Source organism: Panthera uncia (assembly GCF_023721935.1).
Source record: "Panthera uncia isolate 11264 chromosome B3 unlocalized genomic scaffold, Puncia_PCG_1.0 HiC_scaffold_1, whole genome shotgun sequence".
Lineage (NCBI taxonomy): Eukaryota > Metazoa > Chordata > Mammalia > Carnivora > Felidae > Panthera > Panthera uncia.
The window spans coordinates 39,866,221-39,894,130 of record NW_026057582.1 but is presented as its reverse complement, the minus strand read 5'-3'; the positions used below and the strand labels follow the sequence as shown (position 1 = coordinate 39,894,130).

The window sequence follows — 27,910 nt, the reverse complement described above, 5'->3', positions numbered from 1 at the left end:
CAAAGGTGTGCCCTGATCCACCATGATTGCTAACCTTCTGAAAAGAGGAAATCTGGATACAGAGAGAAGACCGTGGGAAGACACACAGGGAGGAGATGGCCATGTGCCTGGAGTGATGTATCTACAAGCCAAAGAGCACCATGCAATGCTGGCAGAGGTAAGGAAGGACTCTCCCCTAAAGCTATCAGAGAGAACATGGCCTTGCCAACACCTTCACTTCAGACTTCTAGCCCCCAGAACTGTGAGGGAGTATAAAGTTCTATTGCTTTAAGTCATCCAGTTTTTGGCATTTTGTTAGGGCAACCCCAGAAAACTAACACAGGTGGGGAAAGAGCACCTTTACTCCTGAAATGAGCCATAAGGCATACCACAGCTTCTGTGTCTCCCTACCCTGTGTTTGTCTGGCTCATCCATAGGCCGTAAAATTTTTGTACTGTGCACAGCTTTCAGGATGACCTCACTCACTCTGGGCCCCTGGGAGATCCTGTTCTTGGTCCTCTTCTTACCTGTTCATAGAGTCCTCACATTATATCCATCGCCCAGAATATCATGTTGACTGATATTATGTGCCCCATGCTCCCTTTGGTAAAATTCTATGTCCGTACCTATCATTTTGTAAAGACAGGGGTTTCCTCAGGAAACATTCTCCACCACTGCCAGCAAATGGAAATTTCTCCTTAGATCCTCCTGATGCGCGGCTGCTTATGAAAGGAATTCTGGGCTAACAGGAGGGAGGAAGATGCTGCGAATGCAGATGTGGGGGGGAGGTTAATTCTACACAGTAAAGCTTTTGGAGGAAACTTCATCTCAAAGGGTTGGAGACTGGAAAGCACACATAGAGAAAAAAGATCCTCTTCTGTACCTACTAACCATAAAGAATGGCAGGCACCAAACCCAGCTTAATATCTTCCTCCCCCATACCAGGTCTTCTAGGATTTCTACCCTGAAAAATGGTATTGCATTCTCCTGAACAGCCAGTCTCAGACGGAGCTGGGCTAAGGCGAGGCACGCGAGCTGCCAAGGGCGTGAAATTTGAGGAGGGCCAAGGTCAGCCTTGGTGTTGAAACCCCACATCTAGTCCATCACCAACTCCGATCCCATCTCCCTCCACATCATCTCCTAGAGGCTCCTCTGGGCACAGTGGGTGCTTGGCACTCAAACTCCTTAGCATTCAAGTTTCTTCCTAGTGGTCTCAACCCAGCCTTTCAGCCTCACCTGGCACCACATCTTCAGCCCAAGCACCTTACAACCCATTTCAACTTGTCACTCACCATTCTCAGTGGATGCCATGTATTTCTGTGACTTAGCATCTTAGGTGATGTTCTCTCTTCGTACTGGGATGAACCATCTTCTCCATCTGGAAAACCCAGCTGCAAAGTTCACCTCCTCTGAGAATCCTTCTCTGTTGCTCTAGTCTTGTAAGCCAGCTCGTATTTCCTGCTGCCTTTTATTTAGTTAGTTTATTTAGTTTTCACATAGCCAACTCCCATCTCCCGCCATACTGGCCGTTGGCACAATGTCCAGTTGCCCTTATGGTCGTCACACCACTTTGTACACAAGGGTACCTCCATAAGTGCTTATGGAGCCCAAGCGTAAAACTGGTCAAAGGCAGCGTTTTGTAAGTTACTATTCCTTTTTTCTCCTACTACTTTTATTTTTCCCACTGCTACTATTTTCATCCACTTCTTCCTCATCATCTTTGACTTTTGATCTTAACAGTGAAATAAAATATGCAATTGGATTTTTATGAAAAGCAGCAAGCAATCCTTAGAAGATTTGTCTTGATGATGGCAGGAACTGTCATCTCTCTTACTCACAGCCCTCTTCTCTGTGCTTGGCACCCAGTAGGTCCTCAAGAAATAGTTAACAAAAGAGTGGCTTCCTAGCAAATATAATTATTGCATATTATTATAAGAAGTCTATAGAAGGACATATATATATAAGCCTGCTTAAGATATCTACATCAGTCCCACAGAGTACAACATGAAGAGTATTTTCCAGTTTTACTACTTTGTAGTGACTTCTATAAAGACCCCAAAGGAGCCATATACTAAGTTGAAGTTGGACCATGCAGTCCTGAAGACAGGAATAAAGTGAGCTCTTGGTCTCAGGCTTCCCAGCCTGTCCTCAGAAGATTCTAGCTCTTAGAACTTTTGCATTTTCTGGTAAGACCACAAGAAGAGAGGGAGAAGGTTTTACATTTAGTAACATTTATTTATGCATTCAGTATCAAGTACATAAGTGCAAATATCCAGAGTCCATAATTAGGTCCATTAGGAACTACAGAGAAAGTAATACAAATCGTAATAAAGTTAACATGCTGGTACTTTTTTTTACCATACATGTAAATCAGCCTGTCAGTCCCACACAACAAAAGTACTGCATGTTTTTTTTTGGGGGGGGAGGGCAGGGAGGAGGGGTTATTCATTTATTTAATTATTTTAAGTTATACAAAACTGATTACCATAAGTACGGTCGACTGTTTTTATTTTTATGTTGTGTGTTGGAAAAACACTAAAACATCAGTCTACAATTCTATATATTGTTATTAAAGATTAATCCAACCAGCAACCCAAGGACATATAAGCGATTTCCACTACTGCATCAGTGCACTCGGCAGGAAGGGCCTAGCCACGGGGAACGTCAGAAGCTACAGAAGCATTGCAGAGAGGAGGAGGAGAACACCGAAGAAGACAAAATAAGCTGGGCTCTCACCATCATGCACTTTTTTTTTTTTTTTAGCAACACAAAATTAAAACCACATCTAATACACTTTTTCTATACTTTAGTGCTTGACACAAGTGACTCAAATATCCTAAGAGTACAGGAACAGCCTAAAAACAGCTGTTTTAAAGTTTGTCTCTAAGATTATGGTACTGGGGGGAGAAACAATCAATTTGCAGTAACATGTAAGAACAGAGTTGTTACCACTCCAGACATTCTGGTTTGTGTCCAGTCCCTGGTGGGATATCGATTTACTCAGCATGCCTTTTAGCGCCTGGGATTTTAGCCTGAATCCTAAAAAGACAATATCAAAAAACAGTAAGTCACAAGTGTTATTAATAAAATCATTTTGTGACTTCATCATGTGCTGTTGCCGTAATTAGCTAGCTGACCAAACAGGCTAATATTCCAAAAGATACTAAAGTATGTGAGTGTCTGTGAACACATTTCTATGCAACAATAGAGACCTATTTCTGTGCGTCTCCCTGAGACCCAGAAATGACTGGGACAGGCTCTATCCATCTAGTCCACATAGAGAAGGGAGTGGCACTGAGGTCTACTGCACGAGGTCTAGGACTTTCTCCACACTCCTCTTAACCAATCTCTAGGCAGTAATAGGATGATGGTGCTGATGGCGATGATCGTGCTGATGTCTAATATTTATTGTGTCTTACGTCCAATCCAAGTAAAAGTACTTTATAGACATTATCTCATTTAATCCCCAACAACCATATGAGTTAAGTATTTAACATTACTAATGTGCAGATAAGGAAACCAGCTCAGAGAGTCAAATAACATTTATGATGAACTCATGTAGCTAAAAATACCAGAAATGGACTCAAAGTAGTCTGATTCCAAAGATCGTGTTCTTAACTGTTTTACTAAAATGATGTCGGTTCTTCTGCTGGGAATTATTCTAACATGGGATCAGAATTTCAGAGGCGAAGGAGCCTCAGAGGTAAGACCCCCACCAAGAAATTTCCTTCAAGATTTAGTGTCAGGCAAAACAGGTTCTCTTCAAAAACTGCTGTTCCTTCCTTTCTGATAGCAAGACCGATCTAACTTACGTAGTTTCTCTTTTTGCTAGCTACCGAGAAGCTCAGATCCAAATCTGAATGAAGCTCAATTATAGAAACCACATTAGTCCTTACGGGTAATGTTTTCTTTCTATTTCTTTTCCCAGCCTTGATTTCCAATGTTAATTAACAATTACATTGCACATGTAGGTTCATACATCGTACATTCTTTGTCTTTTCTCCTTTCCACTTTAACAGGCCTAGACTCTTGTCACCTTTTGTGAATTACCATAGTCTCCTAGCTGACCTGATTACGTTTCCACTCCCCTGTTCAGTTCTCCTCTCACTAGATTGTCACAGTATGCACATCTGTGTGCACATACAGTGCATATCACCCCCGCATAAAAACATCAGGGGCTGTCCATTTCCTGTTGGGCCAGAGTCACCATTCCTTACAGCGTTCAATACTTGACCTCAGCCTCTCTTTCTAGAGTCTTGGCAGTTGATCTTTCCACTCATTTAAGCTTTAGACACACTGGTGGACTCATTATTTCCTACATGACCCACATTTTCATGCTTCTCCCTTTGCTTACATTATCTCTTCTTCCTGCAATGTCTTTCCCCTCATCACCCACATGATGAATGTTTACCCATCCTTCAAGGTTGCCATAGACTGAATATTTGTGTCCCCCACCCCACCCCCCTGCCCCTTGCTCAAATTCGTATGTTGAAATTAACCCACATTGTGTTGGTATTAGGGGATGAGGCCTTTCAGAGGTGATTAGGTCATGAGGGTGGAACTTTCATGAGTAGGATTAGTGCCCTATAAAAGAAACCCCAGAGAGCTCCCTTCCACTTCCACCGTGTGAGGACAGAGCAAGAAGTCTGTAACCTGAAAGAAGGCCCTAATTAGAGCCTGACCGTGCTGGCACTCTGATCTTGGACATCCAGCCTCCAGAATGGCGAGACATAAATTTCTGTTGTTTATAAGCCACCAAGTCTATGGTACTTAGTACAGTGGCCTGAACTAAGACAAAGGCCTTCATTTTAGTAAGGATTTAATGCCATTTCCATTACCCCTCCAGGTAGGAACAGTTATTTCCTTATCTCCCTGACCTTAACATTTTATACAACTCCATTGTAGTTCTTATATTGTCTTATACTTATTTATCTCTTTACAGTTTTATCTGCACAGAGAGGCTGAGAGCTCTACTAGAGTGGGGATCAGCTCATTCATCTTTTTACCCTCCGTGCCTGTTCCACGCAGTACCTGGGGCATAACAGGCATGTCTCTTTTTGGAGCCAACCAACCTATTGACCAACTAAAAAATTAATAGATGTGATTTGTTCAAGATCCCCCAACTAAGTATTGGATAACTTAGGACTAGAATGTCTAGCTTCTGATTTCTAAGCTCCTATTCTGGTGTTCTCCTTCCTATTCCGGTGTTGCTACAGTTCCCCAAAACACAGCTCTTAATTGCCAAAAAGTTACCTGGAGAGTTCATTAAAATACGGATTCCAGGTCCCCAATCCTAGAAATTCGAATTCTCTAGGTCTGTTTTAAGAATCTGGGAACTGGTGTCTTTGACAGTTTCCCAGGTTTTGGCAACCACTGACTTTTACACTATACCATGGGGCCATTCCTTAATACGAAATAATGAATACTTTATCCTCAGTTTGTTGATTTTCATGAGGTTTTAGTTGCATTTGGGTCCAAGGAGATAATTTCAGACATTTTGAAATGTGCCACAGATCTGATCTAGATCCAAATTCACCATGAATTTAGGAGGAAGAATTATGAGCAGTACACAATAAAACAAAACAAAAGAAAACAAGACAAAACGCTTCCTATAGTTTAGGAGAGAATCATAACTGATGATGCACAAATCAAATAGCAGAGGAACTTTAAAATGGTTGCTTTCTCTTATCTGTTGGTGTTGTTGATACATCATTGGCTGTCTAACATATTTCCCTCTAATTCTGACCACCACTGAGGTCTAGCCCCATGATCTTAAGATTAGGAGAGGGAGTTCAATCTCAACATAGTCTAGCCCTTTTGTGACATGTATTTCCAGTTGGAGCCTAGGTCAGCTTTTGATTAAAACAAAATCAGTAACAAAATGACAATATAAAAACTATCATTCCAGGTGGTTTAGACTGACATAAATTTACAAACACTAATTTATTTAAAAATTATGAAGAACTAAGTTTAATGTCCATACTAGCTGTGGATACTTATAACTGGAATCTTTATTTGCTAATATACAAAGGAACCATAACGTAGAGTCTGTTTAAAGGGCTCCTGGGTGGCTCGGTCTGTTGAGTGTCCGACTTTGGCTCAGGTCATGAACTTGCGGTTCGTAAATGGGCTCGCTGCTGTCAGTGCAGAGCCCACTTCAGATCCTCTGTTTCCCTCTCTCCACCCCTCCCCTGCTCAAGCTCTCTCCCTCTCTCAAAAATAAACATTAAAAAGAAGAAAAAATAAAAAGCAATGGTGTTAATTAAATAAGCAAACACACACCCTTGTTGAGTCAAAATGGTGTAACAGAAAATATAACAAATATTACAGATTTAAACATTTTTTCAAGTTGGAAAAATAATTTCAATGGTTTAAAAATCAGTGCTCTTTACAGTGAGTGTTGTATGCAAGCAATGAATCATGGGAATCTACCCCCAAAACCAAGAGCACACTAAGCACACTGTAGGTTAGCCGATTTGACGATAAATTATATTTAAAAAAATCAGTGCTCTTTATTGTTTGAAAGATTGAAAATGTATGTTAATTTGATGGTTTTTATTTCAATCAAACTGTTGTAAATTAATTTTAGTTTTCTGAATCAGGCTTCCTTCTTTCCTCCAACCCATCTTGTTCTTGGACATGAGCCAGTCTCCAGATAAAGCATAATATCATTCATTCATTAGAACTCATTCATCATCATACCTGAATTAAGCCACTGAAGTTTTACTTGATTAAGCATTTTAAAGTGTATAATTAATTTTCTGAAATCATATGATTGGGAAAGGTGTAAATGCCTGACTCCAGTAAGTGAATGATCATAAATGAACTTACTATTTTATTGTCCTTTTATTACCCATATCTAATCCACACAAATGCCTGCCTAAGATAGTCTCTCCTTTTGGGGCGCCTGGGTGGCTCAGTCGGTTAAGCGGCCGACTTCAGCTCAGGTCATGATCTTGCACTCCGTGAGTTCAAGCCCTGTGTCAGGCTCTGTGCTGACAGCTCAGAGCCTGTTTCAGATTCTGTGTCTCCCTCTCTCTGACCCTCCCCCATTCATGCTCTGTCTCTCTCTGTCTCAAAAATAAGTAAACGTAAAAAAAAAAATAAAAAAAAAGATAGTCTCTCTTTTTTAGGAACTGCACTGTGTAACTTACTTTGCCACAACAGCGTTTATGTGAGTCCTCACAAGTCCCAGATATTGGTCAATCTGTGCCTACAAAGAAGAAGAAATCATGAGCACATCCAAAGGTCACAAGGTCAAAATTTAAGGTGACTATCTGACATCACACAGGACTTACCTGGTGCTTAACATACACTACAGGTAGAGTAAACATTGAAACCACAGCTGGGATGAAAAACAAATACAGTATTAAAATTCTGAGAGTTATCAGTGAGAATAAGCTTTTAGATACATCCTTATATAATTATGTAATCTTATAGCATTATTTTATGGTAGCTAGCATTCTAGCTAAAAGATGGCAGGACTGGGGGCACCTGGGTGGCTCAGCTTGTTAAATGTCCGACTTCGGCTCAGGTCATGATCTCATGGTTTGTGTGTTTGAGCCCCGTGTTGGGCTCTGTGCTGACAGCTCAGAGCCTGGATCCTGCTTCACGTTCCGTGTCTCCCTCTCTCTGTCTTTCCCCCAGCACCCCCGGCTCTCTCTCTCTCTCCCTCTCAAAAAAATAAACATTAAAAAAAATTTAAAAAGATGGCAGGACAGTCCATAAGGAAAACAAAGGGATGTTGAGCCCTTTACAGATATTGAGCCATTATTCCCAGACTCATTCCAGGAATGAGGGATGGATTGTGCCTTCCCACAATGAAAATTAATTTCTATCCATAATTGCCTACTGCAAACAAATATATATTAGAAACCAAATAAAACCAATTGTGATTCAAGAGAAAAAATCCTTCAAACTAAGAGATTCATTATTAATGTATAATATACACTCTTAAATTGAACTATGATGGTCAGGGAAATGCCCTGTACTATGGTGTTGTTTCTAGGACTCTACCACAGCAAGCTCACAGCTAACAGCATAGGAAGCTTTATGCTCGTGGAGAGTGTGAAGGAAGACATAACATGCTCATCTGTCCTTACCCATGAGCAGCAGGGTCAGCCCGTTGAAAAGAGCGCCAACGTAAGTCAGGAGCCACATCAGGACTGCAAACTGAAGAATGGAATCTTTATCAGAGCTTCTAAAACCATTTGTGACAGATGAGCGTCTTATTTCATTGACTTTTTTTAGATTAAAAATGGAGGGAAAATACACCATTTCAATAAGAAATGTAAGCATTTAAAGTTCATCACAGAATTACTGAAAGAGAACCTAGCCTTTACTTCTCTTAGAACCTTTTGGACATCTTTGTCAGAAGATCTGAAGGACTCCATGAAATAATAAGGGAGGGGTCAGCAAACTATGGCCCTTGGCCTGTTTCTTTATGGGCCCATGAGTTAAGAATAAATTTCATATTTTTAAATGGTTGAAGAAAACCAAAGCAAGAACAACATTTTGTGATATGTAGAAATGATATGAAATGCAACTTTCGGTATTCATAAATAAAGTTTTATTGGCACACAGCCACAGCCATTCATTTATGCATCGTGTTTGGCAGCTTTCCTACTATGATGGCAAAGCTGAGTAGCTGTGACAGAGATTATGTGGCATGCAAAGCCTAACAGATTTACTATCTGGCCCTTTACAGATAAGGTTTGATGACCTCTGCTCTAGCCTGTATTTTTACATTACAAATACAAATAGAAACATCAACCTAAAAGCCCTTGGGTCAGTAATTGTCATCTCCCTGGTATCTCTCTTCAGTCATTACTTGGAAAGTAGTATTATTCCAGGAGAGCATCTTCCAAGGCCACATCATTCACTTTTCCTTCTGCCCTTCCTCAAACAGTTGTTGGGCAGCCCCGGCGACAAGACCCCTGCCCAGTGTACGTACAAAGCACTCTGGGAGCACAGGGAACTCACAACAACCTCGCTCAGGCCCTGCTGAATCATGCCCCGTTGACTTCAGTCTTACACATACACCACAGGGTGGGCTGAGCAGCTTGTTCAAAGAAACCTAGTAAGTTCAGTGAGAGTGCCAGGAATCATACACAGGTGCCAAGGTCCTCCATGCTTCCGAGGCTCAGTCTCACAGCACATACCAGGTAAGGACACAGGGACATCTCACCATTAGGAGTCCACGGAGTTTCTTTCAATGAAAAAAGCATATATATATTTTTCACATTTCCAAAACTAGAGTTTTTAAAGAGCTAATTTTAGGAAATTGGCCAAGGGACTGAAAACGATAAGAAGAAACAACCTGGTGTGTTGTGAAAAGTATAGAATTAGAAGCCATGTGACCCTCGGTTTGATCCCAGCCAGTGACTCGCTGGGCAACCTCAGGCAAGTGACTTAGCCTCTCTGAACCACAGTTGTGGCATCTGTAAAATGAGAGGATTGGACTGGATGCACTCCATGGTACCACACAGCTGGAGGTTTTCTCACTCTAGAATGTAATTAGCACTTGCCTCTTATTCCCCATTATGTGGTGGTTTACGTTATACCATTAGGGAAAACAAAACTCAAGATTGTCAAGTGAATGGCTTAAGCAACCGTACTTTTAAGGAATCCACCAGGTCCTGGACAAGGAAGAGCCTCCTCAGTTCTTTAAGTGTGTTGTTCACATAGAACTGCAGACAGTCTGTGTACTTCTGGATCTGCTCCTGAGAAAGGGTGATCTCGAGCTCCAAGTAGGTCCTGTCAACAAACCATCCACAGAGAGCTCCATCAGAGGTAACCATGAAACAGCTGAGTTTTCCTCCTCCCACTCTGAGGACAGCCAGGCCATCTCTGGGGGCTTTACGCCAGCCAGTGGGCTGCAGGGACCACACACACCCACTTCCAGTATACTGGAGAACCCGGGAATTATGGCCGTTAATGGTGTGCTATGACTGTTTCTGTGTCCCCAAGACAGCATGACAGTGTGAGCTGATGATGCAGAGCAACTGGCTTGGACCAGGGAGAAGTCAGTCCAGAATCAGCTCATTCACTGAATTCTCCATAAATCCCTGGTCTGCCAGGTAAGTTGTGAAAGTCCTCATTTCTTCTTGGCTGCATGGAGATGGTTTATTTTTTTAAATAACAGAGGTATCTGAAAATCCTAGCTGCCAATTATTGCTCATCACCTCAACTTTAATATTTCGTGTTTGCATTTTGGAAAATACTCTCAGGTTTTATCTAGAGAGCTCTGAAAGCTCAAGAGATCTGGCCCCTATTCAAAAGCTCACTGTTTCTACTAAGAGCAATATTTTTAATGACTGCATTTTTCATTTGTTCAAATGATGAAGTGTAACTATGGGCAGATAAACCAGGCTCCCCATGTAGTCCAACCTCCTGTTTGGCCATGCTCCCCCACTGAGGGCCCATCCTCTCTACCTCCTCCCCTCCTTCCATTCTGTTTTAAGACAGCACTATGTTATCTACCCAGAGGATATTTCTAGAGTTCTTACAGTGCTTATCTAATTCTGAGAATTGAGAGGGAAAAAATAAAGTAGCATTTGGTTTGAATTTAGAGAGCTTACAATGAAATCTTATGGCTTTCCTACTCTTTAGGAAAAAATACAGAAAAATACTGATTTTTCTAGTTAAGCTTTGATCCCAAAATGTGCTCCTAGTCAGGTATTCTATTTACGGATAAAAACAACTCAACCACAGGGAAGTTTTGTTTTGTTTTTGTTTTGTTTTAAATCTGTTTCCTAAAGGAAGAAAAAATAGTTGAACTAATTGAACATGACAGTCTTGGGGGGCCAAGAATGTGAAAGAAACTAGCCTTTCTTGGATGGCTGAGGGCAGAGGCTGAGGCAGAGCAGGACTCTGAAGATGTGAACTCTGGTCACAGGCTGGTAGGCATGGTATAACCCTGATGTGAAGACACTGCACTTCTACGCTTTCCCCCCTTTGGGACAGGGATTTGTAGAGACAAGTTATAGCCCAGAAGACCCATTAACTGCATTAGAAGAAAGCCCAATATGGGGCGCCCGGGTGGCTCAGTCGGTTAGGCAGCCGACTTCAGCTCAGGTCACGATCTCGCGGTCCGCAAGTTCGAGCCCCGCGTCGGGCTCTGTGCTGACAGCTCAGAGCCCGGAGCCTGTTTCGGATTCTGTGTCTCCCTCTCTCTGACCCTCCCCCGTTCATGCTCTGTCTCTCTCTGTCTCAAAAATAAATAGACGTTAAAAAAAATTTTTTTTTTTTTTAAAAAAAGAAGAAAGCCCAATACATCCCAAGGGCAAGAGTGCTCAGACTGTAACTGACACCGAGGCCAGGAACCAGAGGCTGGGAAGGGAGGTTGGATGTGCAGCCTTTTCCCTTCTGTCCCCAAAACACAGGCATCTTTTCACCTTTTAAGGGCCCGGTGCCCTAAGGTCTTCATTCAGCTTACTGGTGTGGGTGAGCCAGGGAGGATTTACTGGGTCTGGCCCAGAAGCCACCTGCAGCAGCATCTACAAGGCTCATCCAGGACTCAGAACTGTCCCCTCCGTTACAGGAACTGAGGACACCTATAGTACAGCTTGCACTCCGGGGCCAACAGCAGGGGAGGGGGTGACTCTGACAGTCAGTGCTGAAATTCCCCGGGCTCACAAGCCAGAGTCAGGAGACAGACTGGGGTGGAGTTGGGTGGCATGCAGCTGGCAGGACTATTGCCTCCCTCTGCCCTGTTTCATTCATCCTTAGTATATGGCCTTAAAAACAATTCCTTCTCTTTAATGTTCATTCTAGTCAGATTTCCCTAGTATAAAAATGCAGAGGAGGGCACGTTATAAGACTATTCATGAACTTGTACCCCTCAGAAAGTTGGCCCTTTGGTATGAAGCTTCCAGAGACCATAGAAATAAAAATCCAAACACCCTAGCCCTGACTCTGTGCTGTTTACTGGCCATATGACCTTGGGCAAGTCACTTTACGTCTTAGAACCTCAGTTTTCCCACCTGTACGTAGAGATTAATTACACTGCTCTGCCTTCTTCACAGGGTAGGGAGGATTAATTGTTGCTTACTCCTTAAATTATAAAACATTGTGCACATATAATGGATTATGATCACTATTAGTAATAATTAAATATAAAATATGAAATATGTGTATGCTCTATAAATTTATATTAAATATGCATCTTAATTCATTAGTAATAATTAAATATAGAAGCTCAATACAGCAAGTAAGTGTTACAATGGGGATAACTGAGTTTGCCTTAGAAATTCACCAGAAATATTAGCTATTAGAAGCCAGGGCATTAAAGAGACTCGGAGACATCTGTCAGGTCCCAGAGACATATCACCCAAATGCCCAGGAGCTGAAACAGAGTCAGGGGCAAGGAGCCTCGTGAGAGACTGGGCAAGGACTGGCCCAGCTGGGGTACTCACTTGAAAGGGTGGCCCTCGTCGGTTTTCTGCACCGCTTGTAACACAGACTTGTAGATGCGGAAACTGATGGTGGCTGAGAGCGCGGCAAGAGCCAGGTAGGCCACGACACTCACAACGCTGAACTGGGTCAGGGAGAAGAGCAGTAGCAGGAAGCTCCCGAACACGATCCCAGTCTGCTTGATGTCCCGCCAGTAGAGCAGGTCAATAGCTGTGGGGAGGAGACCAAAGCCACACACACACTTAGCACTGGCAGAACTGCCGCGGGACTCATTCCGCGGAGCCGTGGTGGCCGCAGGTCCTCACCTCGACTCAGGATTCCCAAACACCAGCGAGCAGACACAGGGCTTTGGCCAGGGCACTGGCTGCCATTGTGTTTTGCTTTGGAAGACTCTTTTCCGTCCCTGAGGACAGTTTATAAATTGCAGGTAAGAAAAGGCTGGTGAGTCTCCAGCGACCATACCTCTATGAGTGCATCTCGCGGGGCCACACCGTCTGTGACTCTGAAACAAATCTCAAAGTACAGAGGACTCTAAAGTACCTGCTCCACCTCTCTGGAAGGTACTGACTGCATGCATCTTGATACCCTGCTGACAAGGTTATGTCTTAATGGTGGCCTGGAGATGTGCACAGCAGACATGTGACTGTTCCTGCTGCTCAGAAAGGGCAGGAACAATGAAAAGGGAGGTTTCAGAGAAGTGGTACCTTCAGAAGCATGGCGACAGGTCCAGAGACCCCAGCCAATGGCAAAGGTTTCTGAGTAAAGACACGGCCTGCCACCAAAGCCAGCAAAACTGAAAAGTTAGTAGCTATCTCAAGAATCCCTGAAGCTGACACTTGGATTAAACCATTTTGTACAACATAATTTATTCACTCCTATTATATGATTTAAAAATACGGAATACAGCTGTAAAAATCTAGATCACATCTCTCACTCAGTTATTTCCCTCTTTCGCTTACACACAAAAAACTGAGTTCAAAAGAACAAAGCCACAGTGCTTCAAATATGGTACAAAATGTAAATATTTTCCATATTCCGGTCACCAGATTATGAAAAAACAAAGAAGCCTTGCTGGAGAATGCATGCAAATTTATTCTCCAATTAGGCAAGTTACAAATGTTTTTTTGAATTGAGATACAATTGGGAAGCCTGGGTGGCTCGGTCAGTTGAACATCCGACTTCAGCTCAGCTCCTGATCTTGAGGTTTGTGAGTTCAAGCCCCACATCGGGCTCTGTGCTGACAGCTTAGAGCCTGGAGCCTGCTTCAGATTTTGTGTCTTCCTCTCTCTCGCCCCTTCTCTGCTCAAGCTCTCTCTCTCTCTTTCTCTCTCTCTCTCTCTCTCAAAAATAAACATTAAGAAATTTTTTCTAAATAAATACATTGAGATATAATTGACAAATAACATGGCATAAGTTTAAGGTGTACAACATGTTGATTGGATACATTTAAATATTAGAATAAGATTGCTACCAGAACATTAAACTAACACCTCTATTATGGTACATAATTATCATTTCTTTTGTGAGAACATTTAGGATCTAGTCTCTCAGCAATTTTGACGTTTATAATACAGTATTGTTGGCTACAATCACTATGCTGTGCATTAGATCTCCAGAATTTACTTACCTTCTAGTTGTGAGTTTGTACCCACCAATCAACAACATCTCTCCAGTCCCCCGACCCCCTAACCCTGGTAACCACCATTCTACTGTTTCTACAAGTTAGGCTATTTTAGATTCCACATATAAATGAGATTAAATCATATTTGTCTTTCTCTGTCTGACGTATTTCACTTAGCATAATGGCCTCAAGGTCCATCCATGTTGTTGCAACAAATGGTTTTTATCGAATGTTACATGAATACATTTTCAGAAAGAGAAAATGAGACACAAAATCCCCATCTCACACCCGAATGAAAATGGCAGTTGCTTATACCGCCAGCTTCATGTGCGGTATACCCAAAGGCAGCTGGTTTACTAAAGGATTAGATATCAGTCATTTGCTCAGAGGAAAATGGAAGTGACCAGGTTGAAGAGAGCAGGAGCTGCTCCCATCATACACAGGTATGCAGCTAGCTGAAGGAACAGTACTGAAAAGGTCACATAGCCTGTGACAACTCTCTGACGTTCTAGAGGGGATATAAGGAGTGTTGCGGAGCCAAGTTTTAACCCTCCGCAACAGTTTTACCTCAGGCTGGCTGGAGAGGAAATCAAGGACTTAAGGGGTGGGGTGGGGGCTCTTTTATAACAGGCTGAGGATACCTCAGCAGTGTGAAGCTGGAGGAGAATTTACTTTTTTAAAAGGTTATTTTTTTTTGAGGGGGGTGGGGGGGGGAGGGACAGAAAGAGAGGGAGAGATAGAGAATCCCAGACAGGCTCCACATTGCAGAGCTCGATGTGGGGCTCGATCTCATAAACCGTGAGATCATGACCTGAGCCAAAATCAAGAGTTGGATGCTTAACTGACTCAGCCACCCAGGCGCCCCGAGAGAACTTCCTTTTGAGCTGATCTGTCATCCATCTCCACCGGCTCCATATCCACCATGACCTGGTCCACCAATGACATTAACACACAAGATTAGTCTGCCATTTTGTTGGGCAAAAATTTGTTCTTACAACACTTTTGTGATGTAGGAAGTAGAAGAGAGAATCACAAGCGTGTTTTGGTGTGAAACAAAAGATTTTTCTTCTCTTGAGTGGGGCTGGTTCTACAAGTAGGTTTCCAGGGGCAAAGGAAAAGCACTGCTGCTCTAAAGCCCCTCTCTTCTCCCAGGCCCAAGCACCAGTCACATGGACTGACATTCTACTATTAGAAATTCACTGCTTTAGGTTAATACTTTTTATCTTTTTTTTTTTTTAAAGAAGGGGATAATACACTGAAGATGAGCTCACCGTTAACAACAAAATTCAAATGAGTTTACCAATTGTGTTTTGTTTTAGACGAGTTTGTTGAGACAAGAGCACCAAAGTAATACTCCTTTTCAGACAGAGAAGAGGGACCGATCTTTTGGAAGACATGACAACAAGAAACCCCTGGGCCTCTGAGGGCAGGTGATAGAAGTGGGAGAAGGGATGTTCCCAGAAGCCTAGCGCCCCCCTGTTGCTGAATGGATCTGGACTAACACATTGAGGGAAGTCCAGACCAGCAGGGCTAAAGGTCCCTAGGGAACTGAAGCCTCCTAGCATTTATTCTGTTGGGGAGGTGGGGGGAGGGAAGGAGAACAAAAAGACTAAAACATCACCATTATCTGCAGGGTTGCCTCTTTTACATTTTATTCATTTATTCAGTATTTATTGAGTAAGAACTTTATTTTAAGTGCCAGGCTTTGTGCTAAGTCCCAGGGATATAAAAATCAATGAATTGTTAAAAAAAAAAAAAAAGAAAGAAAGATAGAAAACCCACCCACAAATAAGTCGTAATCTTCTATTTCATGACACCCCTAGATTCACATGGCAGACACGTTTAGAAACAAATACATTATAAGACAGAATGATTTGTGCTAAAGGGGGCACTCCTTAGTACTAGAGAAGGTGGGCTTACCTACCTCTGAGATGATGTGAAGTGGCATGGGAGACCCTGCGAGAAACTTTCAGGCAAAGAAAATATAAAGTTTGGTATTATCAAGTGAACCCCCACTTGATAAGTCACTTAACACTTGTTAAAAATGGTGTACCCTTCTAGAAAAGCCTTCTCAGTCTCTGGACACCTGTGTAAATAGCCAAGAATGGCAGGCACCAGGTAAGGGCTTTATGTGAAGAGACTATGGGCAGAGAATGTGAACTATCAACTAAATTAGTTTGGTGTAGTCATTACACAGCAGGTCTTTCCATCAACGTGTTAAGATTGTTGGAGATTTCTGGGGTATCTGGGTGGCTCAGTCGGTTGAGCGTCCGACTTTGGCTTAGGTCATGATCTCATGGTTCATGGGTTCGAGGCCCGTGTCAGGCTCTGTGCTGACACATCAGAGCCTGGAGCCTGCTTTGGATTCTGTATCTCCCTCTCTCTCTGCCTCTCCCCCTACTCTCTCTCTCTCTCTCTCTCTCTCTCTCTCTCTCTCTCTCAAAAAAATAAAAAATAAAAAGAAAACAAAAAGATTGCTAGAGGTTTCTAATTAGGAGGTTAGCAAAAGATTCATCTTACAACATCAATGGGATGTTTATTCTGAGTGCTTTTCCGATACCATAAGCTATTTACGTAGATTCTGAAATGTTCAAAGCATCCTCTGATACTATCTCATTTACACCTCACAGTCAACTCTGCTGGATAGGTCTACGTATAACAGATAAAGAAGCTAAAAGTTAAGAAACTTGTGTACTGACTAGTTAATGAGTTCAAACCCTAAGTTTGATGCTTTTTCCAGAAGAAAACAGTTGCCTCTCTCGCATTATATGGTTATAGGTTAAACATTCCCCAAAGTATGCAAAATTAATTTGAGCAACCTGATTTATTTAAATCTGCTTCCAGAGCTAGATATTGAATGTGAAAAAAAACTTTTAGGTGACAACATGTCATTATCAACAGTAAATAGTTATTGGCCATCTATTCATCTAGTGAAACCAAGAACGAAGAGATCATACAATTCCGTTCCTGCTTTTAAGGGACTTAAGATCTAGCTGGGAAGACTGATGCTCATTTACAAAATGCTGAATCAGTACCAATACATTTTGTGCTGTTGGAAGTGGCAAAAGTTGAGTTCAAGGAAGGGACGGTGCTGGAATTGATGAAAGAGGACGTGGGATGGTTTGTGAATGTAGTGAACAATTTGTTAAGGAGATGGAGTGGATAAAGGGAAATATTATGAAGGATTAGTCAACAAGAAGGGTGACTAATTAGCTGTGGGAGAAAGGAGGAAGAGCTAATTAAGGGTGAAGGCAACATTTCAAAGCTGGGTGACTGAGTGATTAATATCACTGACAAAAACAGGAAATCGGAGTGGGAGCTGGTTTGGGATAAAGTGGACACTTGCTTTTAAACCTCCAGGTTCTAACACGATGACATCAAAAAAGGGCATTTTGACACAGTCTAGGGCAGAGATGGGATAGGGATCACAGGTGAGATGAAGCTGACAGTTACAATACTTCCTAAATTTCATAAAGCTTAAAAACCAAATAATTTGGGTTTTCTATAGGCTTTGTCACAGAAGCCCTGAGTTAAATGGTCAGTAATATCATATTCCAATGATATTGAGATGAATATGCACAGTAGGAAACTGGAAACGCAAGACTGAAATTTAGTAAGGAGGGCTGAATATGAGTAGAAAGCACGATTGAGGCCATGAGAGTGGAGGAAGCCCCCATGACAGGAGAGACTAAGAAATGCAACTGAGAATGCAACCATAATTTAAGATTCAAAGAAATAAATGGAGCATATCAAAGGAGTCCTGTCTGAGTGTCAGAATGGGTACCCCAACAGTGTAGTTTATGGCAGTCAAGAAGAAGGAAACTTCCCAGGACAAAAGGGTAGACTACAGTGAGGGGTGCTGATGACCTAACAAGGGAAATGATAACCGAGAAAGGACCCTGGATTTGGAGACTGGAAGGTCACTCATAACTTGGCAGGGAGTATCAGCAGTAGTGAGGATGGAAGCCATATTGTAAAGGGTTGGATAAATGGTGGGAAGTTCAAAGTAATGAAGAAGATGGCAAATACAATGGTAGTTTGGGCAAGTAGCAGCAAACGCAAACCTTTAGGTTGAGCAAAGCCTGGGGATATTAATAGAAAGGGAGGAGTGAGGATCCTGGAAAGAGGGGAGATTTGGCTGAGCAAAGTCTCAGAGAAGGGGCAAAAGGATGGGATTAACCATAGCTCTTTGTTTTCAAAGAAGGGAGAAGAATGAAAAGAATGGGCAAAGAGGGAGAGACATTTTGGGAATGTATGGGTGTGGCTATAGATATGTGTTGAGGTGGGAAGGGAACAACATAGAGTGACGTAAAGTGGCTTGAGGTAGATTTACTCAAATCCTGGAAAATGAGTTATGAGGTCTTCTTGAGACGGAGGAGGATAAGGATGGGGCTTGAAGAATTTAGGAAAAGTCCAAACCTGCCTTGTTTAATACAGTAGTGATGAGCCACATGTGGCTACTGAGCACCTTAAATGTGACTAGTCCCAAATGAGACGTGCTGTAAACTACCTATCGGATTTCAGACTTAATCCAAAACAAGGATGTAGATTATACATATAATACTTTTTATATTGATTTTGTTGTTGAAAGACTAGTACTCTGGATATGTTGGATTAAATATATTATCAAAATTAACTTTATCAGTTTCTTTTTTACTTTATTATTACTGTTACTAATTTTATTTATTTTGAGAGAGAGAGAGAGAGAGTGGAAGGGGCAGAGAGAGGAGAGAGAAAATCCCAAGCAGGCTCCACACTGTCAGCAGAGCCTGACATGGGTTTCAAACTCATGAACCATGAGATCATGACCTGAGCTGAAATCAAGAGTCGAATGCTTAACCGACTGAGCCACCCAGGTGCCCCTCTTTTTACTTTTTAATGAAGAAGCTACTAGAAAATTTAAAATTTCTAGGTAATGACTCACATTATATTTGTATCGGACAGTGCTGATCTAGAAAAATACAGTCTAAATTCAGAAAGGAATCAATAAAAGGAATGCCAGAAAGTAAACAGGGTTTGGCTAAAGTCAAGGATCTCTAGTGAATGACAAGCAGCCAAGACTGTTGGAAACTGATGCGCTGGGGGAATGGCAATGGCTGTGTGTGGTCAGAGTGACAGCAAATGGCCCATGATGATTCAGTAGGAAGGGTAGGAAGTGGTGAAGTGTGATCAGAGAAGAGAATTTCTGTGTTCCAATCTGCTGTGTAAATGATGATTTTTCACATTTTAATTCTGCTCAGAGTGATGTAAACTTGTGTAGGAAGGTTATAGCAGCTGATCCAGAAAAAATGGGTATTTGAATAAATTTTCCATAAAACCAAAGTAAAAAAAATATAAGTAACTCTATAACTGCAACAAATTAACCCCCATAGTTTTTGGTAAATTACTGTATTGCTTTGTCACTTGCAAAAACCAAAGTCACTTTGCTAAAAACCAAGGAGCAATGCATTGGCTTTGAAATGAGAGACCAGTACATCCTATCAATTGATAAATGGACTGGGCTTGGTGATCTCATCTTAGTCCCCAAACCACATGTGGGAGAACCCACTGCAGCTTGCCTGGGGCTCACCTAGAACTAATTCAGTCAAGGGTGAACTGGCAGATTTGGCAGATTTGAAGATTCCTGATTTCGAATGCAGAAATCAGAGTTATCCTTAACTTCCATAATCCAATCAAGAACAGAAAAGAAAAAATAGAAGTGATCCAAGGTTTGAGTTAATAGCTAAATGGAAATAAAATGCTATGTCAAACTTCTAGAGAGAGAGCCCTTAGCTGCTGCCCAAAATGTTTTGGTTGAGGAAACCATTTTAAGTGTAGTCAATTATATGATCCAATAGTGGTACAGTATTCAGAAAGTTTATTAAAAATGTACGAAATGAAAGGCAGTGGTGCAGCTACTCATATTTTATTTATAAGGCAAAATGTGGTATAAATGGATAACAATGAAATGGCAATAAATTGTGCACAATTATCTGCATTATTGCACCATATTCTTAAATGTGTTTATTTATAGTCCATCTTGGTCCAGTAAAGATTTCAGGCAGCACTGCACCACTTGCTATGTGATAAGTAAGTGCTACTTTATAAAAGGCCAAGGGAGAAAATCCTGTTTATAGATAGTATCAGCATTTCATTGAAAGGACTGTTGAAAAATTACATGCTGTTGACTTTACATTTTAGTAAGCTTCCAATAATTGACTACAATACTTGACCACCTTCTGAAAAGGATTAGAGGCTCAAAAAACCTCACTTCTTTACAACCCAGTGTCCAAAGCAGTGACAGCCAGTTTCTCTGATTTTCACCACCTTTTTCAGGCCAACAAAATATCACACCATAAAGAGCTAACAAAAAGAAACAGCAGTAACTTTCCCTACTTTAACTTTCCCTCGTTTGCCATCAAACCAGAGAAACATAATGGGAACTGATGTCATACAAGACATTAAACATGCACGGTGACCTTCAAAGATGACATCTCCTAGTCAACTACTCCATGAGTTTCCTTTGCTATGAAATAGGCTCCTACATATATTTAAACTTTAAATGGTAATCCAGAGGGAAACTGCTGGAAGAGACCTTTGCTGATAAAAACACCTGCAGTGATTCCATTTTCCAGGCTCTTCCCTCTCACTGCTTAAATGCAGTCAATATGACTGTGAAGAGAAAAATGCCAATACTATTATTTCTGGATGTTTAAATAATTCAGCAGATGTTTTGAATGAGTAGATACATTACACCTGGCATTCTGTGTAGACAGTAAAAGAACAGAGCATTTAATCCCCATGCTACTTCTAACCAGTAGGACCACATTCTCCCTGTGCTTGGAAATGAACGCAGTGGTGCTCAGGCCCGTTGTCACCTGGATGGGGTAGAATTGGCCAGGAAATGAAACAGCAGGGGCCAGTATTGAAGACAGTGTGGCCAGATCCTCCTGCTAAATCTTTTAGCAAATGGACTCATTTGGAGGGGTCTCAACAGGGCAACTGGCATCAAAAGAAGAGATGACCATATGGAGAGAAAGATAGGCTTTGGGCACACGGTAGCTGAGGGAAGCACACAGAAAGATCTGCAAGGTAGTAAGTAATGGATGTCCTCATGTGCTTTTCCTTTCTTTAAGCTTTCTGACTTGATCAAAATGCAAAACTGTTCATTTGGTTGGTGGTAATCAGTCACAATTGTCTGGGCCCTTGTCTGGGCCACATCTTAAAATCCTTCATTGTATTGGAATAGAAAAGAACCACGGAGGTAGACAGCTATTGCTTCTTTATAGACACGGACTATATTTAAAATTTTTGACCAAAACCATAATGGCAAAATGTTTTTTGAACTAAAAAGATAAGGCAAAGGTATGCTCTCTCATGGTACCTCTGTTCTAGTCGATAAAACATTATGTCCATCTTAATACTTGTTACCACTATATTTGATCTTGAAAGCGAGACATACTCATTGCAAAATGGGTGGAACTGTTAATAAATTCTAAAAATTAAAGCTTGTTACATTTGTACTTTTCATCTGTTCAAAATTAACATCAGTTTGGGCAAAGAGCTTGAATTATAACATCAGTTTGGGCAAGGAGTGCTTGAATTATAAGACAACTTCACTCAGATTTAACTTAAAAATAGAGCTTAAACATATAGCTAAACAAATAGCTTAAACAGAACTCTACTTCTAAGTTCTAAAACCTCTAGCAAATTTCTTATTTGGAATATATGCTATAAATTTGGAATACATTTACAATGACCAAGGTTTTAATGTAATTATTAATTGTCATCTCGACAAAAGATGGCTTTTAAAGGATTATTAATGTCTAATTCTTGACTTTCAAACTGTGAGCTTAATTATAAGGCAATCCTGTTTCTTTGGACGGTTGTGTGTACTTTCATAAGAAATGGAGAGGTGACAATACGTAAATGTTAATACATGGCCAAATGCGTACACAACTTAGGAAATCAAGTTGAGAAGGATGGGAAATTTTGTGGTGATGTACATTTATTTCCAAAAAGAAAGGCGATGTCCTGGGAGTTATCCACCTATGTTAGCTTTTGTTTGCTGGATTCAGTGAATTTTAGGATTTAATTCTATTGTAAGGTGATTTAAAATGTATCAATTACTTCATAGATTCTGTTCCCAAAACGTATTAACTAGTCTAAATATGAAAGAGAAATGAGTAAAGAATATCATTTCAAACATAAGGAGAAAGTGGGAGAGAAGGAGGCAGGGAAAGGGAGGGAGGGAGAGAAATAGAGGGAGAGAAAGAGGGAGAGAGAGGGAGAGGGAGAGAGAGGAAGAGAGAAACTTTTGAAAATGATTAAGAAAGGGGCCTGCTCATTAAGGATGGACTAGGAATCTGCAATCATAATCCTAATGCTTTACTCATAGAGTATCAGGAATATTTTTGTTTTTTAATTATTTTATTTCATTTTAGAGAAAGAGAGAGCACATGCAAGCGTGAGAGAGGGGCAGAGGGAGACAGAGAGAGACTCTTAAACAGGCTTCGTGCTCAGTGTAGAGCCTGATGTGCGGCTCAGTCCCAAGACCTTGGGATCATGACCTGAGCCCAAATCGACTGACTGAGCCACCCAGCACCTGTGTTCTTTTAATGAACTAAATATTAATTCAGGGAAATCTGAGAAAAATAATAGATTTGGAGATGTGGATTTAGATCACCATTTTTGTCAAGTTTTTCTCACTTGTGATGGGTCTTCCTCTAAAAACAAAGTTAGACACTGCACAGAGTCCATCAGTACAGTCTAAAACCCAAACATAAAAGTAAAAAATTATCCTAATCTATTGATGTATCTCATAGACTTTTTCTTAATTTTAGGAAGGAATAGCTCATACAGTAAAGAAACATGTATCTGAAGTTCAGCAATTCTCCGAGTTTCGTGTCAGTTTCTTCCATTAGATTACTTCAAGTATTTTTTGAGACACATATAATCTTGTTTCATAAAAGCTGTTTTTGTTGCCAACCCAGTCCTCTAGCTTCACGTTACATGGTATGGAGATACTGGGCAATATTCAGCAAAATATTAACACTGATTAACTGTAGGTGGTAGGACTTTGGGTGATTTGCGGCTTTGAACCTTTCTTTGTACAAATGGAAATTTTCCTAATATGCATGTATCACTTTTAGAGAAAAATAAAGCCATCATTCTCTCCTCAAACTTTGGAATATTCCCTTATAAAGACTCTCTTGAAAATAATCATACACTGTGACAAAGTAGAGTTTTATTTTGCAATGGAGTAGTAACTACCCATATTTGGTATATTATCTGTATAGTGAGTTTTGTTTCATTAAAAAAAAAAAATCCCCAGATCCCCAGCTAAGCCAGTTTCCCCACTGGATCTCATTACAATCTGCAGAGAGGGAGTGTGCAAGTGTAATGCTTATGTTGTAATATTTGTACAGGATTCTAATGAGATTGAGCCCAAATAGAAGGTATTTGATAAAAGGTGGTAATGATCTGCCTTTATGTATGTATTATCTTTACCAAATGCCCTTTTCAAAATACAAGCATTTCTTTCAATTACTGTAGCTAAAACAGATATTTTTTTCTGTGTATTCTGGGATGCTTGGCTGTTCTGAACTAGCATCGTTCAGAATGGACCACCATGAATAGCATTTCCCCAGAACACTGCAGACCAGCATAAAATATTTTATTTTATAAAAAACCAGAAACACTTTTAGTGTTTCACCCTTCATTAATATTTTACATGCTGGGAAAGCTTTAATTACAGAATGCTGCAACACAGAGTCAAGTGGGAGTTGAGCAGGAGCCCCAAACAGGTGACAAGTATTAACCCCACTGTATTACCAAGCATCCTGCCAGATGAATTTGTTGAGTACAATGATATCTGGAAAAAATTATCTTTAGAGCACGAATGGAATAATATGGATGAAGGATTTTGCTCAAACTTTATTCCCCTGCCATAGTACCATTTGGATTTAGGCAGTATAGTAAAGTCATTAAAAGCACAGGTTTCAGAATCAGACTGCCTTGTGTTTGGGACCCAGTTAAGCCCAAGGGCAAGCCCAAGCCCTCTCTGCCTCAAAACCCTCAGTTTCTTCCTCTGTAAAATGGGAGTCATACATGTAACAAGCATTTAGGATAGTTACTGGGACATAGCTAATATTTACAGAGAAATGTGGATGATGAGTTGATGATGATGGTGAGGATTACCATAATAGCATAAATTGGTCAAGATCACTGAAATTTTGCTGTCTGTAAAGGGAGAAACTATGTGAAAATATCTCAGCAGGAGTACATGAAAGTTTACTCTATAACTCAGCATGAGAAAAAGAGGTGGAGTGCTGTCACGGGAAGAGTTCTGGATTTGAAGCAGTCACCTTTTCACCACTCAATTCACCACTTATCAAAAAACCTTGGATAAATCACTTATCCTCTTTGAGCCTCATGATGTCCAAGAGTAAACTGAAAGTTCAAATGAGAAGATATGCGGCAAATGAAAACTATGTAAATGTGATGAGTTACTAGGCCCACAAAATCACCATCACCTACATAATTCATATTCTTAGAAAAACCACTGAGGAAAAAGCCATCTACCATTGAGGCAGATGGCAGAGCAGTGAGAAGCAAGGGGATCTGTGGTCAGATAGCCTAGGCCCGAATCTAGTCTCCTCTGGCATTACCAGCCATGTGCCTTGGTGGAAGCCTTAGCTCATCACCTATAAGATGAGACAATAATAGAACTTACACATCATAGGATTTGTGAGGATTAAGTGCAATGATCCAAGTAAAGCATTCAGTAAAAGTGCCCGATAAATATTAGTATTGTTGTGATCTGTAAGATTACTATCTACAGAGGTGTTTTATTAGGCGATTGTTTTATTCTCCTTTTACTTTCACTGAGTTGGGTGGGCTTTGTTTTATTAACCAATATAGGGGTAGTTGTATCATGTTTTTTAATTGGAAGCAAAATCTTTGTAAGGTATACATTAATGTACTAATGTACTGTAATGTATATAGTCATCTATACATTTTATATGTATTACAAAATCTTTGTACTAGCATAATGTGAACTTTTTAGTCTCCTTAAATGTTCTTGTCTCTAGCTGAAATCATGCATATTAATAAAGTAAATATAAGGTTCCTTTTGCATGTGTACTGCAGTTCTTATGACAATTGTATTAGTTTCAGTAGAGTCTTCATGAAATGTTCAATGGGCTGCAATTTCTCCACGGAATGTTTAAGAATATGTAAAAAACCTGAAGCTCACTTCCTTTATTTCTTTTTATAAGCAACACTTTCACCCATAATACTTGTGGAGGACCTTCTCAACAATGTTACACTGCCTCCTGCAACGGTAATTCACAGATGCTCCTGGATCACACCCATTTCATCATTTGTATACTCGACCCTGCTCTGCAGGTCTATGGACTGGGCTCACTAAGAATCACTACGCACCAGTGACTTCAACCCTGATTATGTATTAAACTCACTTGAGGATCTTTTAAAAAATACTGATACTTGACCCAATTGAATCAGAACCCCTAGGGGTGGGCATCCTTTGTATTTTTAAAAGCTCCCCAGATGATACTAATGTGTAGCCAGGGTTAAGAACTGTTTTTGATAATGAGGGAACTAAGAAGATGCATTGAAAATGCTAAACAAAAATCTTATTGTAGATTTAGTTTAAATGCAAAGTTCTCCTAGTGGAAAGAAAAAGGAATAATTCACTTCTTACTATTCCTCTCTCATGCCTATAAACCCACCCGCCCAGTTATCAGTCAATTTTCAAGATAATGGCTTTGTTCTATCTGACAAAAGGAAATCAATGGTACTGAAAACTACTAAAGGTCACGGAGTGTAAAAGACCTTCAACGATCTTGCATTAATCTTCACAAGTGGCCTTATATTGAAAATGAAAATGATTGTTTTCAATAGACAAATGATGACATTTGCGTTATTTTCTGATTATCAACAGCCATGTACCTTTTTAACCCCTGCAGTGAGAAGGTCAAGTGAGGAAAACCCACAGAACTGTAATGAAATAGCATCTTGTATCGTATACAAACAAAAAAGAAAATCTGCCATGTTTTGGCATCTACTTTTGGTCAGAATAGAAGAAACCCATAATAGTCTAAAAGCCAACTTTTTTATGTCCTCGTGTTCAACTAAACTTGATATTATGCCAATCTATGGTTGTTTAAGTGTGTATCAAATAAACCAGAGGAGTTTAACGCGTAAGAATGAAATGTCACCAAGAATTTTCACAACTGCCTTCTGTATAAAACATGCTATTTCATGTCATTGGCATCATTCTCTAAAATTATGCCCCTGAACTGCTGGAGATTTCTTACTTCCTAGCTTTTAAATTTATTAGGCCCATTTATTTACTTTTGACAGTTGTTATTTCCAATAGACCTACACAATTTGAACTCGACAATTCTGTTTTATGTCACCGCCACCCGAACCAACAAATAAGAGACAGCCAAAGTGTTCTTAATTCTGAGATTGGTCTTTACTTTTTCTTTGCTTAAAAAATTTACTGAAAAAAATCCTACAGGGGCTCTAAAGATGAAAAGCCATCCTATTCCTTCTGTGATATAAAATGACAAGGGGAAGATGCCAGGTTTAAAAAAAAAAAACAAAACACACCAGCTTCTGCTCCAGAGTATTTTTGGTCCCCTGAGGGACGCTGCAACCCTTCAGGTTAAGTCAAAAGCGCCTTCTTCAGAACCTTATTTGTTAAATATTAAAAGACACTTCATCTCACAAACACCAGAGTTTACAACACATAATTCATTCTTCCAAATTCTCTCTTTCTCCTCATAATCTCACACTGAGCAAGGTGAAGGAGAGAATCTTAATGTAACAAAGGAGATGGATGTGTGAAGTATGAGGCTGAATAAAAATGGCTGAAAAGCAATCCAAGCGAGGCTGGAGGGTGGCCACACCCAGTGCTAATATGGACTGTTTCAAAATAAATCTGCTATGCCAGAGGGTACTGGGCACTGCTTTTATTTCCCCTCTACTTGTTCCACAGATACCCATTATTAATAAATAGTAGTTACAGGTTACTCCAATGACAGACAAAAAACCCTGAAATATTTCAAAGTGAGCCATCCTAATATGTGGCTACGCCATCATATTTTCAGGATTTCGAGAGCCAGACTGCATTTCCAGGCTCCTTTGTGTGACCACAAATAACCACCCTGAAATGGGTGTGTCCCTCTTAAAAGGATGCACTAGAGCCCTCTCACTTAATGCTTCTACCAGGAGATTTCAACCTTTCTGCAGAAATTAAATGCAACGGGATTCATGGAACAATAAGAAAGCATTTCAACTCCGGGGAGGAGAACAGATTAAACAAGTACTGAATGATCAATGGATCCCGAAAGAGCTCCCCGAAGAGGCAACTGATGCATTATTTAAATTTCTAGCATTACAACAAGAAAACAAAGGGGGGGGGGCGGGGGGGGGGGTTAAAAAAAAAAAAGAAAAAGAATGCAAACACCATCCACTTTGATTTTTGACATGACAAGTTTACTCCCCCCAACACAAAGCTCTTGGGTATAAAGCATGCATAGGTCCCACAGGTGAAATGATGCACAATGGCCGAGTCCGGGTCCCGGGGTTCCCGTGCACCGCAGGCATGCACTACCGAAATAAAGAGAATACCCTGACTTTTCCAGTTGCTCCACACACAGTCCATCTTGGTGGAATCGGCAGTGGCCTGCATCGTGCGGGTTTTGGAGGCTCGCCGTTGCTCTCCTCGGGGGCGCGGAGCTGGCACTCAGGGTCTGCGCCCCGGCTGCAGCGGCAGGGCTCACCGTGGCCGCGCGGCTGCAGACTGACTGAGGCTGCACCAGCCGGCGCGCGGCGAGGGGCGGGCGCGTCGCGGGCGCCGCAGTCTCCGCGGCAGCGAATCAGCGC

General features: G+C 40.9%; 1 protein-coding gene and 1 long non-coding RNA gene across 2 annotated transcripts; one reads left to right on the top strand and one right to left on the bottom strand.

Moving 5' to 3' along the window:
- On the top strand, nt 1-5,087 carry LOC125909451 (uncharacterized). The gene is made up of 3 exons (XR_007453695.1): nt 1-157; nt 3,812-3,877; nt 4,922-5,087. It is a non-coding gene; the product is annotated as an uncharacterized LOC125909451 (long non-coding RNA).
- On the bottom strand, nt 1,977-27,813 carry RTN1 (reticulon 1). Its single transcript, XM_049612658.1, has 7 exons — nt 27,656-27,813; nt 12,396-12,603; nt 9,597-9,735; nt 8,082-8,151; nt 7,278-7,324; nt 7,134-7,192; nt 1,977-3,018 (listed from the first exon to the last, which is right to left on the bottom strand). Exons 1-7 carry the CDS (start codon nt 27,714-27,716, stop codon nt 2,976-2,978), a joined length of 627 nt encoding a protein of 208 aa, XP_049468615.1. The 5' UTR covers nt 27,717-27,813; the 3' UTR covers nt 1,977-2,975.
- Nucleotides 27,814-27,910: the final 97 nt, after the last annotated feature.

Bases quoted from the DNA above. Each gene is read 5' to 3' on its own strand.
- RTN1 (XM_049612658.1), bottom strand. From the start codon at position 27,716: ATGCAGGCCACTGCCGATTCCACCAAGATGGACTGTGTGTGGAGCAAC. The intron at 12,604-27,655 runs GTATTCTCTTTA...TCCTCCCCACAG, and splicing joins GAGCAACTGGAAAAGTCAGG to CTATTGACCTGCTCTACTGG. The intron at 9,736-12,395 runs GTGAGTACCCCA...GTTTGTTGACAG, and splicing joins GACGAGGGCCACCCTTTCAA to GACCTACTTGGAGCTCGAGA.